This window comes from Polypterus senegalus, chromosome 1 (genome assembly GCF_016835505.1).
Source record: "Polypterus senegalus isolate Bchr_013 chromosome 1, ASM1683550v1, whole genome shotgun sequence".
Classification (NCBI taxonomy): Eukaryota; Metazoa; Chordata; class Cladistia; order Polypteriformes; family Polypteridae; genus Polypterus; species Polypterus senegalus.
In genome coordinates, this window is record NC_053154.1 from 69,917,397 (window position 1) to 69,934,242 (window position 16,846).

The 16,846-nt window shown below is 38.8% G+C and overlaps 1 protein-coding gene across 1 annotated transcript in view; it reads right to left on the bottom strand.

Moving 5' to 3' along the window:
* Window positions 1-2,602: 2,602 nt before the first annotated feature.
* cdc42se1 (CDC42 small effector 1) overlaps window positions 2,603-16,846 on the bottom strand; it is an 88,082-nt gene continuing 73,838 nt past the window's right edge. Inside the window, exons 4-5 of the mRNA XM_039750483.1 lie at window positions 7,194-7,273; window positions 2,603-3,077 (exon numbers count right to left, since the gene is read on the bottom strand). Of these exons, the coding sequence (XP_039606417.1) occupies window positions 7,208-7,273 (66 nt within the window). The 3' untranslated portion in view covers window positions 2,603-3,077; window positions 7,194-7,207. The remainder of the gene's footprint in view (window positions 3,078-7,193; window positions 7,274-16,846) is intronic.

Genomic DNA, 16,846 nt, shown 5'->3' on the forward strand with positions numbered 1-16,846 from the left:
CAAAACTCAACGTTATGTTAGAAAAATTAGGTGAATAGGACTGGCAAGTGTTATTGGGCTGAATGAATTGTTCTAATATTCTAAACTCGTTACAGTAACACGTCTAAAAAGAGACATTTCTACAAAGTACAGAAAAGTAACATCTTTACATAGAGGAGCTAAATGGTGTTGTCATAACAGCTGCTTCCCAGCAACAAATTAAAACTGAACGGGAAAACAATCTAAATGTAGAGAGCGCCTGTCTAAAACAAGACATTCCTATGGAGTGAAGTGCTAAATATCACCCGGCCCATTACATTTCATATGATCCCACAGCATCAGTGATGGTCAGGAAACACATATTCAGTTTTATCAGAGGCGACTTTACATGACTTTTGTAGGACACTACTCAAGTGTGGCCTGGGTGGATGTCCAGTTTTTGAGCCCGCCATATATTGTTGCCAGACAGGTATAATGAAGTGTTTCACAAAATCTCTGGGTCAAACCAGTAGGCAGAATTTAAACCTGTTAAAGCTCACTTACCTGCTAACATCTCAGTAACCATCTCGATGGATTTATAGTTTGATCAACTAATACTGTAAGTGACCAAGGAGAAAGGAATAATGCTTGGTAGGAAATGAAGTTGACCAGCTTTGCACAAACTGCTTCTCAAAAATATCACCAAATCAAAGAAGATCATAAGACGGCCTTCTTTTATTTAAATGCCCTCTAATCCCTCCCTTGGTTCATTTCCCCCTCACATTTGCCCCTCATTTCACTGTAGCAGCCTTCAGGGGTGTTTTGATGGGAGTTCATCACTCGCTCATTTTTAACAGCCGCCACAGCGTCTGCGGTGCTTCCAAACTTCATGATCAAAAACAGGTTTAGGTGAAGCAAGTAGTGCCCAGTAGTGTGGAGGGTTGGCGCTGCTGCCTTAAAAGTTGCAGAAGCATCAGTTTGATTCTCATACAGTCATCCACAAGGATACTGCAAACGCATCCCGATTTCCTTCCACATCCCAAAGATGTACACGTTAGCGGTGACTCTAAACTGGCGCAGAATGGATGGGTTTGAGTGGAGTGGGTGAGTGTTTCCTGTCTAGTCACAGTTGGTTGATGTTTTGCAGCAGTGATGCTGGGATGGACTACAGCAACCCAAAATCCTGAAGAAACGGTGCTCAACTAATGGACAGATGGATATTCTGGAACTGAAAAGCAAGCCTTGAGAGCCTCAGTAGGCTACAGTGCTCAGCAGTGAAAATATGAGGTGGTCCCCTGTCTGCAATGCCTTGGACATGGAGTAAGCTCACATGGAATGGTGTGAAAAGGCAAAAACTCCTGTGAAATGCAGTCAAAATATCAAGAATTAGAAACGAGAAAATTAGGAAAGAGACATTCATGTCAAAAAACTAATGTGTGCAGAGATATTCTCACTTCTGTTTTGACAGCAGACCAGGAGCACGAAAAAGAGAAATGAACTTTCAAGTCTGCACCGTTGGCTTTTTGAAAATGCACAATTTTCTTAGTTAAGGGGTCTGGGCACAGCTGGCAGCTTCAATGAGGAGACCCTTTAATATGTCATTCAGATGCAGTGGACACATGGCTGGCTGTGTGTGTTGGCGTCTGTCTGTCAAGATATGTCTCGAGTCAGGATTGTATTTTCATGGTCTGATTCATTCTGATATATTATTAAGGAATCCTAAAAAACAAAAAAAAAACAAAAAACACAAAACACACAACCGGAAATTGAAGTCAAAGTCAAATTTTGCTTTTAAAAGAATTGAAAAATTCTAGGGAAATGCATCTAAAAAGTTATTAGCAGCAGCTTCTGACCAGGAGTGAAAGCCTTAATATTTCTCAGGCAAGCCTATTCAGTAATTCTACTTTTTTTGTCATGAAAATGAAAAAGAAAACAATATACAAAAATAAAAAATGTGCTTATCCCTACCGCCTTCCCATTTATCCCAAGTGCCCCACTTAAGCTTTTAGGCCTTTGTGCCTGTTCTGTGCCTCCGCACTTTCACAACTGTAAAGCGTAAACACATTGCTTTTGGTCTGACATTGATTTGCTTTAATAATCTTTGGACTACTAATCAAAATGACATGAAAGTTGAGGATTTGCTCTTTTACTGAATGCCGTGACTGAAAAATATTGTGATTAAAAAGCAAAATGCAAACAATTCACCCTTCCAAAACAAAAAAAATTATATATATATATATATATATATATATATATATATATATATATATATATAAAGGCAACCCTTCTGCAACCCAAAAACTTCTAAAGTGAAATCTTCTTTAAGCTGCAACAATCTGAATAAGAACGGCATCAGCACTCGCAATTCTGCTGTGATAATCCCTGATTGCTGCAATAATAAAATAATTAAAAAAAAAAATAATAATTGCAGTAGATGTAGTCAGCAGGATGAACTCAACAACATGTGAGCAATCCAGTGATCAGTTGCCATGCGGCTTTGGTTCCAACAAGTGCAGTCCAGTGTGTACTTCTGCTGGAGAATAAAGGTGCCGAGCGAGCAGCAGAAACCTTCTGGCAATCGATTCTACCAGTGTATATTACGGTTTTAAAACCCAAAATAGGAAACAGAAAATACTACAAAAAAAAAAACAGCTACAGTAAGTGACAATTTCTCATTGCTTAAATTTCCAAAACCTGCACATTCTTTGACAGCATCCTTTTTTTTGGCACCCGAGCAGTTAATGGTGGTGAATCCTTAAATTCTGCAGTTCACGTCTCTGAGAGGTCGTGCATATATAATCAGGGAACAGACAGGTTGTGACATCCATTGTAACTTTAAAAAACATTTGACCTGTAAGGAAACCTCTCATCTGGGGTCTCTGAGTGGACAGCTAAGAGGAAGTGAAGCTTTTACAAAAATAAACAATGTCTTCCACCCATGGCAAAAGAATTTCATCTTGTTTTCTCAATGACTTTTTCAGCTGAAGTTGGATGATCTGAAGGTTGCCTTTTTTGGTTTCCCCCAAACAGAAAGCTGCGGTTTATCCAATCCGAATGGTACAGTAAGTGCTGTGCACAGAGTAGGACTCAAGTGGATCCTCAGAAGTGGTGTTCTCCCTCTGGGGGGGGAAAAAAGAGCAGACACAGGCGGCATTAGTGGCAGAAATGGCATGTGGCTTTCATATCAGGATATGCTAGGGTGGACCTCATGTGGTTAGATTTCGGGACAGACAGGCAAGCACAACTCCACATATGAAGAAGAAAAAAAAAAAAACAAAAAACAACATGCAGAAAGAAAAAAAATCCACTGTCTGTATTTCTAAGCAGATTTTATTTAAGCTGTTATTTTAAAGATGTCAAATTGTGCATTGTTGTGCTTTAGGCTATGACATGTGGAATTCTTGATGGAGAAAGACTGTCCTGGAGCAGCAGAAACTCGAACGCCACATTACATGAGACAGTGAAACTAGCGAGACTGGACCCCCTTTCAAGGGTCATGCAGTCCACAAGCAGAAATCGCAAGGTTTTCTTCTGCTGAATTGAGTCAACCATCAATTTAGTAGCAAAAATGACAAAATTAAAGGAATACAGTACTCAACCCAAAAGGGATGTTTTTCAATATGTTACTCACCACATGTAGTTCATAGTGATGGCAAAGAAAAAAAAAATTATTTAATGTTTTCATAAAGTTTCACATAATACTGCAGGTGGACAAGAGCAAACAACATCAAGAAGTTCATGCAAAAAAATGTCACGTTACTTGTGTCACATAATCCACATGTCAAGCTGTCCTAAGCAAAGGCATTTTTACTAAAATATTGTTAAAAGGGTGGGTGGTTTGGTATTGTTTGCTGATGTCCAACATTAGACACCATTTTGGTATCTCCATTCTCCATGCAAACATGACATTACAAATTCTTCTTTGCCATCACTATAACCTACATGGGGGGTTATTAACAAAAAACAAAACAAAATGGGTAAAGGCCCAGAACAAGTCGCCCAGTTAAACTTGAAGCACACAGGAATTTGATCGAAGCCCGGCAGATGGTGTGGTTTCTAACTGCAGTGAAACTGACCCGTCCCCAGCAGTGACCAGAATGTAAGAGAATATTAAAACCCTCCCAGTGATGCCACACCGTGATCTCCCAGGTGCTTGACTCTTAATTCTCCTGACAAATTCAGACTTTCAAAAGAGATTGTCTAAGCAAAGGCTGACAACATCTACCCAGGCTTGTGCAGAGTATAAACAAACCCTAGAAGGGTAAACGTGATTCGCATCTGCGTGTAGCTCAGCTGGAAATCCACAAGGTATATGCCACGCAGCAAACACTTACCCCGCTGCAAAAGTGTGTGGGAATCGAGACAGGTTTGTTAACTGGCTCTGTATGAACAATTGTTTGTAATAAATCCAGCGGTTTTCAAGGTGCTTGACTGCAAGTCTTTTATGGTCAGTGGCGCTGCAGCCTGAAATTAAAAGTACATGCGTAGAAATGCACTGTCATATAGTATGTCGTGTAGACACAATCTAAAGACGCAGACTGTGTATTTTTATATGTGTCATCCAAAGATCTTGGGTCCTTCCCTGTATGTGTATTTATAACACATGCACGCGCACACACACTTACACTCTGGCTGATTTAGTATGCTCACTGAGGACGACTTACTCCTCTCACAGAAAGGCCTACACACACACTGCGTTTTACTCAGCAGGAAAGCTCCATGGGATCTGTTAAACGGTTGAGGTTTCCCTGACCACAGATAGGACAGGAATGGAGATGACAACGTAGCTTGGATTTTGCCAGAACAGCTTCGCTTGGGGAACACTGACTAAATAAATGACCTCACTTAGTGATCAATGGATTTGCTGTGTGGTGCCATTAATGTTTAACATTATTGTGTTGTTATTTTTTAACGAGGGTCAGTAATTACAAAAGGGAAGTGATTAGACAAAACCATATATGCACCAGGCAGCAGTGGCAGGCACTGAGAGCCATATCCAAACAGCACTGCGGATGCTTGGGCATTTAAAAGGCCGGCCATATTATGATATCTTTATATTTAAAGCCCTCTTTTCATAACATATTTCTTACGTTCATAACAATATTCTTCTCATAAGTTAAGACTGCAGTTGTTTAGTTTGTTTATACAGTTTAATATTCATATGCAGAATACTGTATTTTAATCAATTTATATTTTTATGTAATTATTTTATTCATAAAACTCAATATGAAAGACCAGTACCATGTTAATGAAATAGATATAGATATCTAGATTGTGCTATATATCTATCCATCTATATATATATATATATATATATATATATATATATATATATATATATACATATACACATATATATATATATATATATACATATATATACATATACATATATATATATATATATATATATATACATATATATATATATATATATATATATATATATATATATATATATATATATATATATGTGTAAGACTGCTGGGGATATTGCCCAGTTGGGACGCCCTTTTGAGGCGAGGACAGGGGAAATGGACATATTACCAGCAGTACCTCCCTCAGGACACAAGAGGGCAGCACCCCTGGTTTACATTAGGGCAATGGGACTGCAGCTTAGAAGCTCAAAACTGCGGGGCACGTGGCCATAACCACCACCAGGGGGCACCTGGACAGTTCCAGAGCCATGGTCTGTAACATTTCCGCCACACCCGGAAGTGCTGCTGGAACTTGATCGAGGAGCACTTCTGACTGCGGTATAAAAGAGGCCGCCACACTCCAGTCGGGGAGCTGGAGTTGGGTGGAAGAGGACGAAGCTTGCGAGAGAGGAGCAAAGGTGGCAGAAGAAAAACAACAAGAAAAAGAGAAGGACCGAGCAATTGTGGGGTTTGTGCACTGTGTACATTGTGGTGGTGCAAAATGTTAATAAATGTGTGTTTTGGGTCATTCTGCGTCCATGTCTGTCTGTCTGTGGGTTCACAATATATATATGAATTTTTCTGTTGGTTAGAGCGTCATGCAAAAAACACTGTGCCTATTTTTTACAATAATTTGTAGTTATTTCAAGTGTAGTCTAACTTACAATATCAGCTACTAAATTTTGAGATTTCGTACATGCAAGTACCTAGAAAAAATAAACACAGAGACCACTTGTAACTCAAAGTTGCTGTTATCAGCTGAAATACAGTAATGGAAAATTAATCAAAAAACATATCTGCTAGATGGCAGCAACAGATCAAGTGTGCTTTACTGAAACTGAAGGAATGGCCCTTTGTTTCAAATCGATCCTATATCTTATTCTTATAAATATAGAATTGAATTTCTGTCTGTGTGTTTAAGCATCTCTCAAAACAATGCAACTATTTCTACAAAACTTTGGAGTTCTTTCCAGGACAGGGTACAGGCTAAAAAAAAAAAAAGAAAAAAAAAAAAGGTGTATAAATAACTATAAAAAAATAAAAACTGAGACCACCTCACTAAAGTTACCATTTTCGCTGGACCTTTGCGTCTTTTACCTTCAGTGTCTCCAGAACACAACGTGATATCACCATGAGATTTTTCCTTGCCAAGAATTAGAAACGATTATATGACAGCACAATTACAATTTCAGGCTTTTAGGTTGACCACAAAAATTGAGAATTTTGAAATATTTAAGTATGTTGACAAACAATGAAATGTTTAAGTTTACTGTTCAATAATAATAATAATAAATGACCTATCTGTGATGTGATCCGTGCCTGAGCTAGAGTACCAGAAGTCTTTGAAGGTGGGAGTGGAGGAGGCTGTGTGGGCAGCTCCACCCTCATTTGCTTCTATGAGTTGCACACTATGACTGTGGTACACTCTACAAGCTCTATGAGATTTCATATTATTATAGAACTATTGAGATACATTATTACTGTTTTATGAATGGTTCTTTGTTGGAAAATTACTTCCATTTCTCCAAATCTTAAATTTCACAGTAAAATTTTGCAAGGGCTTAATACGTGCAGAAGCACTACATGCCAAATAAGAATATTATTTAATAAAAAACAAAACAAAAAACTACATGTCTTTCTGTCTCGATGAGGAGTCCATAGGTGTCATATCTGCTTATTATTAAGTTTACACATGTAATGGGCAAACCTGGATAGAAAGGCTACTTATAGCAAAAAAAGGCTTCACTTTAGGTTAAATTCAACTTGCGTTTTTTTCAATTAAATATCTTTACAAGATTTCAGTGAATTGTGACTTACTCTGCAGATAGCAGCTATAACAAGCTGTTTCGGCCATTGGCATTGGGACCTTTTGAGCTCATCTGTTGGACTGGACCAGCCTGTAAGCAGAAAAAGAACTGAATGAGCATACATGAGATCCGACAGGACATTATGATCCCCCTGCCTGCGCATAAAACAAAGCACAGCTTCAAAACAGAATGGCACTTGGCCTGCAGTCGCTCTCTCTGGTTAGTGACGCACAGTTGTAGAGGCTGCGTAGCCAGGGCAAATGCGCCTGGGTGTGAAACTATTTGCTTGAGGTTAAATCCCAGCTGGATGGAAGACAGCTGAGGAGGACAAAAAAATAGCATGTTTAGAATCCGAATCTCAGGGAGACACATAAAATGGTCACAGACACAAAGAACTGGGCTCAAATCAAGGGAAAGGGCAAGATCGTCATAAAGGCCGCTTTAAGTTCACATTGTGTTCTGTGGCAGAAGTTTACCCTAACCTTCACTAGCCAGTTAGCGTGAATAATCTGCAATCCTATGGAATGCCTGACCCGATTTTTATGAAGCTTTCTTTATGGCCTAATAACTCTAACTTAATCTTCTAAAGATATTTAGTCCAAGTTTTGAAATGTTCGACGCTACAATTACACTGCTTGGCAATAGAACGCCACCCCAGGGAACAATTCTTGTTGCTCTGCTCAATGTGCAGTCTCACTGTTTTTACTAAATCCCCTCCTCATTCCTGTGACCACTGGAGCGACAATAACATTGAAAATTAGCATGTTGCCATTTGTTTTTATGAGGGTCTTCAAATTCAGCTGTCCTTACAGTTCAGATAAAGCAAATTTCAAGTGGTTTGTTACATATTTACTGCAATTATTTATTGCCTTGCTTTGTTTAGTAACCATTACCTTATCACTATACTTAGTAAAATAAATAAATAAATAAACAATGTTAAATAATCCTTAGCAGTAGAGTGTTGTACCGTATTAGCCATAGATTGATACAGGTGAAAGTAGGGTGAAATGACACCTTTTATTGCTTAACTAAAAAGATTACAAATGCAAGCTGTCGAGGCAGCTAAGGACACCTTGTCTGAGGAAGGGCCTTAGCTGCCTCGAAAGCTTAAATAATCCTGTAAGAGAACATTGTCTTCATAAATACGCTTCCAAGTTTAAATTCTGCACTAGCTGGATTTTCTTTATTGTAAGATAAAATGACAACAGAGCAGAGCTGCAGGAGGATGTCACTATGACCTGTGGGACAATATAATTATGGATGCTTCTGCGATTTGACCTGATAATGACAATTAAAATAAGTGGCATTCTTTTACAGCTAACAACTGGACCAGGCTTTTCCTAATGTCTCTCTGAAGACCCTCTTGTCGTGGTCCTCTCTGTACACAGAGCCACTTTATCATCACAACGTGCTGGCTCTTCCGGTCTCCGAAGACGGTGTTGCTGCCCCCATAGGTTTCTGTACTGTCAATGTCATAGTGTTAGAGGGTCTTCCCAGTTGATTTTCTTTTCTTACTTTGGATTCACAAAAGTATCCCTCCTTCTAATAGGTGCTTTCAAGCCTGCCATTTGCAATAGGAACTGTTAACTCAGTATTGCGGCTTGTTCTTTTTTTAAATGAATGCCCCAGCAGCGACCCATCCTGCATTGCTCATCTTCACACCAGCCAACCAGTTAACTTTACGATGATATACCATTTACCTCTTTGCAATTCACACATGCCTCTAGCGGAGCAAGAGTCAATCCTTGAAATGGCGAGGCAAACTAATTTCTGTTATTGCAAGATTAACCCTGTATCACAAATATAATACAAGCAATACAACAGGAGAGATTGGCACCACTAGCACCAGCTCAAGGATCTTTATATAAAAAAAAACAAAAAAAAAACTGCCATGAATTCAAGGTGGCATCATATCTGCCAACAAAGACCAGACTGGCAAACAATTGACCTAAGCACCTATGGATTTTAGACCAGTAAAAACAAAAAAACAATACACATAACATTCCAGATGAACATAATAAACATGGCAAATTCTGACATGGCTTCACTAACTAACTAAAAGACCAGGCTGGCATTATGCAAATGATGCAAGTTACAATTTGCATTTGTCGAGGCACAAAAACTGAGAAGAATACATATGCCAACATATGCACTGAGACAGACTGGTGCTGTCAATGTTAAAAATGGCTAGCGTAACACTTCAAAGGGAAAAATGGCATCACAAAAGTTAAAAATGGCCGACAGGGAGAAAAATAAGAAAATCAATAAATAGATTAAGAGAAATTAGAATGTGAAGAGAGTTTAGGCTGCCATCATAAATGTTAAGAGAAAACATGCTAATAGTCGAAGTAAAGAGAATTTAGACGGGTATCAGAAACCAAGACGAGAGACCAGACTGGCATTAAAAAGTGGAGCAAGTTTAGGTTGGCATCATATCTGTCAGTGACAACACAGGCCTAAAAATGATGACGTGAACTCCAATGGTCTTCAAATGCAATGGGAGAGTCTAGAAGCCTTAATGAGAGGAAGAGTTCAGATGGGCATCATAAGTTGGAAGAGATGTCGGACTGACAAGAAAGTCAAAAAGTTTTGAATAGAATCAAAAACATGAGAATCTAGACTGACAGAAAATGGAGACAATTCAGTCAGGTATCAAATGTTAAGAAACTCAGGATTGCTTTATAAAGTTGAAATGAAGGTAGATGGGCATCACAAATGTCAATTGAAACCTCACTGGCATAAAAAGTACAGAGACTCCTGACTGGCATAAAAAAAAAAAAAAAGACGGTGCTCATAAATGCCGAGGATAACCATTGACGTGCCCTGCCGGATGTGTTAAACACCCAGATATTGCCCCACCTTTGGTAAACCTTGCCCTGTAAACTTTAAAGCTCATCTTGCTGTGGAACTGGCCACCATCGCCATTTTCCCAGAAGCTCTTTGTAAACAAAGGCATAAGCTGTCAGCTCTGTTTCCTTTGTTTCAGACTCACATATTTAAATGTAGGAGAGGAAATCTGTCAAGTCAAACAGTTTATTTCACAACTAGCATTGAGACTTCCTGCTTTTCTTCCAACAATGTTGCAGAGGGGTGTGATCTCAGGGCAGAAGGCAGCACAATGGTGGCGGAGACCCTCCTGCACTGCAGGCTTCTGCTCCCAATGCTGCCTGCTTTTGTGTTTGGTAGCCCAGCATGCCCTAGACACAACAGGGCGCTGGAGTCACTTCTGTCAGTCACAAGGTAAACACATAAAGGTGCAGAGTCACACATGAAGCAAGGAGGACATCAGCCACAAAAGAGAAACTGGCTTCTTTATCAGAGAAGAAGTGAGACTTGTCTGCTTTAGGGAAGTGCAGATAAGCTTCAGACACAAACAAGAGATTGCTACAATCCTGATTGGCTGTGCTCAAGAGAAAAAGAAAATTATTTCTCTGGCTTTGTGACTGAGGTGGCAGTTTCTCATTGTTGCAAGAGTGTTATGGTGAAAATTATGAAAAATGGACATGTTACTGCTTGAGAAGGCGCCAACATGGCATAGTTTTCACTTTCCAGTGCTCTTAGAAATCCAGGCAAGATGCAGCTTGTCCAGTGGCTATGCAGAGCCTGCCTTGTGAAAAGCCGAGGGGACAGAGGCAACCACGCCAAGCACTCTCAACAACCACACTTTTCACTGAGGAGCAGGTCTTAAAGTCTACACTGGAAATGCCATTCACTTTCAGCGCTGGGCTCTTCTTTCTTAGGTAGTGGATGTTATTGACAAAGAGAACACAGGAGGATGGGGAGATGAAAGATAAAAATCAGTTTGTGCAAGCTCACTAAAATATGGCCGCTCAAAATATCAAATGCATGACCAGTACCATCAGCAAAATCAGCAAAAATGGTTGCTATTCCAAAAAGCACACATTAAAGTAATGGGTGTGGTTCCAAAATGCAGTGAAGTCTTAAACTCCACGATTAAAACCTCTCTGAGAATGTTGCTTTCCATGGATTTGCAGGATTCTGCTGAATGTGAGAGGACTGGGCTGTGGAGTAGGAACATAAAGCCTTCCACTTCAACTCCAGCTCCTCAATTTATGGTACCACCGACTCCAACTATTCACTGTGTAATTAGACTAATCTACAGGGCGAGTCAAGATTAGGTTAACACTAATGGTACTGCTCTTTATATAAAATTTATGTGCCACATACGGTGCATGTGTTGAACATTATGGCGGACAGGTTGAGACATTCCTGTAAATAATCTTGCACATGGGAAATATGTTTTGTGAATAAATTGTTTCCGCCATTCAAATGTTTCATCATTTTGACTCCCCCTATATTTACTAAGCTGGTTGAAAGCACAGAATATACAAAATACAAGCCATTTTATCGCTGCCAACGGGAATCATCAGGCTACATTTTTAGCACTCTGACTTGTTAAAGTTCGGGTTTAAAGACTGTAGCCATGTTTTTGTGGCTTTTAAACATTCAGTAACAAACAGACTAAACTTAAAATTATAAAATATAACTATATACTTAAATGTCTAGAAGAAAAAAAGTTTAATTCAAACTAGTATATATGAAATTGGAAATTTAAAAACATTATATTAAAATTTACATTTAGTTAGAGTCGGCACGTGTTTACCAACTCTGACTCTTGTAACCCAATAATTGCTTGTGACTCGGACGCCACAGCCCTTGTTACCCACATCATTCTATTCAAAATGCTGCATTCCGGTTTTTGAATTAGTAAATGTGAAACTGGCAATTTTAACAAATTATATTGCAATTTACATTTAGTCAGAGTTACATTTTACCGACTCCAGTAACCGAATAACTGCTTCCGACTCCCAACTCCAAGGATCTACTTTAAATAAAATAATGGCAAAGTGAGAGAGTGGATACACCGGTGTGAGACACTGTCAGAATAGGCCAAGGTCAAGTAAAAAGGCAAAAAACATTTGGCAATGGCATAAATAAAGTATGTAAAAAATTGGGTATATCCCAATAGCTTTTATATTTAAATAAAAAAAACTATGATATTACCCTTGTTACACTCTATATACTGTACACACTTGTGGCTAAATATATATATATATATATATATATATATATATATATATATATACACACACTTGTAAAATGACATGTGATGGGTTTCACAATAAAAAGGCATTATATATGATAAAAGTATTGTATTACCGTAGGGACAAATTAATAGATGTAAAACGGATCAAACTTTGTTCAGGCTGATTGCTTCTGGGGCTGAGAACAAAGTTTTTGTTTTCAAACTATGGTAAAGTCTGGCCATTTGTCTGTCTGAAATGGGAACACCCCCCTCCCCAGTGTGTTCAGAGTTTCACTCAGGGAAAACAAAAAAAAAAGGAGTAATATAATAAGGCCAATTTTCTAGCTCACTGCTCTTGGCTTTTATAATCTTTGACCCCTCTACTGTACTCTTCTGGCCAGCCACAGTATTGTACAAAATGCAGAAAAAAGTGCCATCAGATGCAATCACTTCAGTAAAGACACATTAGAAATGTATAATAACCCTGTCTCAATTGGGTGAGAAAAATAACTTGTCTTCCCATTCACTCCATCATAGGTCAAATATTGCCAGCCGTGAGTGTGTTTGCTTTATTTTAATGTATTGTTTAAATATACACTGGGAAAGTGATGGTATTTCAGACAACAGTTTACACTTCTGGGTGGGTAATTCCAGTTTTCTAAAAGCCAGCTACGTGCTTCAAATAAATGCTGCAAGTACGTCTAAATTAAGCATTACTCAGTGAGTGGTGCACAAAAAAGTATCATTATTTTGAGCCCCCGAACACATCTGTGCAAAGGATGACAGCAACTGAAGTCAGCATCAAAAGACTCCAGCCAGCCAGTTACGCCACAACACCCACCATGTGGCTTAGCAGCCAAACAGATGAAACCACAGAGCTGCAGCAGCAAGTCTTCTCCCTGGCCTGCTGATTTGACTGTGGTCAAGCTACTTGACCTTGGACTCAGTTGCACAAAGATAAATGATAAGCAAGTGATGCTGGGAAGTTCATTATGGATGATGTCTGCAAGGAGGACACAATCACTGTGTAATGTGATTTCCTTTTGCATTTGAACAGACAGCATGCTTTGTACTGAATGACTCCCAGGAGTGGGAGAATTAAGATGCCTGCAAAGAATGGCAGCCATTCTCTTGCAGTACCGTTTACAGAAAATCTCTCTGTTATGTGGATCTGAGATTCCATGTTAATGCCTGACAGACACATCAGCTCAGTAATGTTAAACTGCCGGAAAATTCCAATTTGCAGGTCCTTAAATGTGAAGTGGAAACTACAAAGCTATGATAATTGTCTATAAAAAGAAACATATTTGGTCATCCTCTCCTTCAGAATTTCTATACATCCTTGTTTGAAGGCGTAAAAGACAATGCTAGGGAGCAGCCAGGAGGGCTGGTAAAGAGGAACGAGGAGACCAAGCTAGGGCTCTTTAAAATCTCTAAGCACTCAAGTCTTCTCGGTGCAGATGAACTTCTAGATTTCTAATCAGTTGTTCTTTTGCATAAACCTCACAATGAGTGGTTGGCAGGAAGCAGAAGTGAATATGCTGTAATTGCGATAAACAGATGTTGAGCGAGCACAGACACAGCAGGAACTGGTAAGTCTAAGCAAATGACAGCAAAGCAAGCCCTTTACAAATACATCTCACAAAAACCCTAACAAAGACAAATATGGCCTAGGAAAACTGTAATACAGTTTAATATTTTGTTCTGTTTTTAATGTTCTCTGAAGTCAGAGCAGAAGGGAAGTGCACTTGCAATGGACACTTGAGTGGTTGTTGCAGCATAACTGAGGCAGCTTCGCTAAGGAAGTTTGGGTCACTCAATAATGGAAGCACAAGAACAAAATCTGAGAACATAAAAATAATGGAAGTATGGTGGGAGGTATAGGCATCCCCTGGAAATATCTGGCAGCAGGGGGTCTCATTACTCCATGTATGGCCCTCGTCTTCATATTATATTAGATAGGCCTTTGGTGGGATGACTTGTCATTTACTTACAAACCGGGCTTCAGAACGTCCAGGCAACAAGTGAGAGTTCTAGGATCCCCTCCAGAAAAGGTACAGGAGGTCCCCTGGGACTAATTGATGAACAAGAGCTCCTTTCACTCATAACACACTTGAGCTTGGAGTCGGGGGAAAGGATGGCAGCAATAGCTCAGGTAGTAGAAGCAAGAAAGACCAGGGGTAGTGAAAGAGGTTAAGACGAGTGATTGGTACATCACTAGACAATTGCTTTAGGCACCCCACATGGCACAGGGACAAAAACTGTTTAGGTAGGTCTACTGGGGCAGCAGATTATTCTTTTCTTAATTAGGGTGCTCTGCCCCCCTGCTCACTTCACTTGCCAACCTCAAGGGCATCTCCATTACAGAATGCGATTCTATTTAAAGAGATGGTATATACAAGAGTAAGTGGGGCACGGGAGGAAGACGGTTTGCTCTTCAGTTTTTATTGATAGAAATTAATTTACCTGAGTATTTCAATATAATTGTCTACTTTAAATACCAATGAATAATACAACATAGTAAAAAGTAAAAGTAGAAGTAAAAAAGCAAAATGTATAAAAAGTAAATAAAAAACAATATTATGAACTACTTTATCCTCTAACTTACATTCTATAAACATTGCTTTTTTGCGTTTCTGCTCGCATATTGTTCAGGATATTTTTCTCTCTTTCATTTATTGGATGATTCTCTTGTTCTTGATTTTTATTATATGCAGCAATTTTTTGCTCATTTTCTTTTTTTCGATGTTCATCATAAACTCTTGAAGCTCTTTTTCTATCGTAATCTAAAATTAGACGTTCTTGAATAGATCATTTGCTTTTCTGCCTTGCCATTATAACTGACTGCATTGAAGTGTCACAGGGTGATACTGAGAGAGTAGGAGTAATGATTGGGCAAGCAGTGTGGAGGGGAGTGTTCTGGACAAGGCTGAATGATGTGGACACAATAGAAAACTTTTGTAATATAATAGAGGTATTTGCACTATAGTGTATGTAAGTTTAGTTAGTTTAATGTACCCTTTGGTCTTGATAATCTTTAAATGTGTTCACCCCTAAAGTCCACATTATCTACATTATATAACAAATAAATATTTTTAAAATATTACAGTAGACAGAAATGATCCAGAAGATTCAGGCATGTCACCATAGACTTTCTCAGGCACGATTAAATGAAATTAACTATTAAATAAACGGGCAAACAGAAGGATGTACCTGCTGACAGAAGATACTCAGTTATCAAGTGAAGAGCTCTCATACAATGACCTGTTGGACTCCAAATCAGACTAAAGTGATGGTGTCTGGTGCATTTCTAAATACAGGACTAGAAGATATGTACTCCTGGAAACATGGCATGCCTTATTCTAGAAGGCTCCAGAAACAGAACCTTTTTATTCAGCGACTAACGACTTAATTAGAATCCGACCCTTAATCCTGTCTTTGAGTTTGCACATTTTCCCCATGTCTGTATTTTTTTTTTTTAACTCTAGGTAATGTCCTTTGTATTCCATGTCCTTCAGGATAGGAGGCCTGGCAACTATAAATTGGTTCCATGGAGTGGAATATGATCAAATCACTGGCCTCCAAGTCTCCAGAGCTGGATGAAGAGGGATTAGTATATTGGATGGAAGAATGGACAAATGAATCGTCTTGAACAGCAAAGGGAATAGGGCAAGTGGACATCTAAACTAGGTTTTCAAAATTGTCAAAGGCATCAATAAAGTTGATCCATCAGAATTCCATAAGTGAAATACATACTTAGAAACACACACTGGAAATGAAGAGGAAGCATTTATTCACAGAAAGGAATTAAGTCATATAGCTGACTAGATAACCAAACAAGCCCAAAGGACATATGATTCCTAATGTTCTCAAATTGCTCTCAGCTGACACTTTCAGGCAATTAATGCTGAAGAAAAGTCGTCTTTATAGTTTCAAAGTGGGGTGTTTACCAAATTGCTAGATGATGCTTAGGGGTTAAGGTCACGTCTGTGACTTGAATGGATGCTTAAGAATGCAATTAGAATTAGAGCGAGAGATTGACTAGATATATATTCAAGTATGGACATGAAATTTAAGCTGAGTAAGCACTAACCACAGTAAGTGTATTACACTCAAATAAGGCGTATATTTAAAAAAAATAACATACGTTTATCTCCAAAACCTGTGTGATATTATTTTGACAATGTTTTTTAAACAGGTGAAGCTGCAATTAAGAAATCATATTTTGCATAATAATGTGATCAGATGCAGCAAAAACTGTTTGTACAGAAATGTGTGGGAGGGCGCATTTACTTCCTTTTTTGTAAGGGAATATCTCAGATAAGAACAATGAAACAAAAAATCAGAAATTTCTTGCTGGATAAAAGTGGAAGAGTTCAAACTAGTCAGAGATGTCCCTGCTTATTAAGGCGGATGTGGAGAACAAGAGTTCCTGAGGGCCAAATGTTAAAATTCGTTAATGTGGTTTAAATATAGGAGATGTCTGCTATCTGAAGCTGGCTGAGATTTATACAGGTTTGGGCAAGGATGGGCACAGTCAGTTTCTTCCCATCTATCCACGTCTCTGAAGAATTCAGCCCCACCCTACAGGGGCCTGCCAGTGCTTAAAGGTGAGG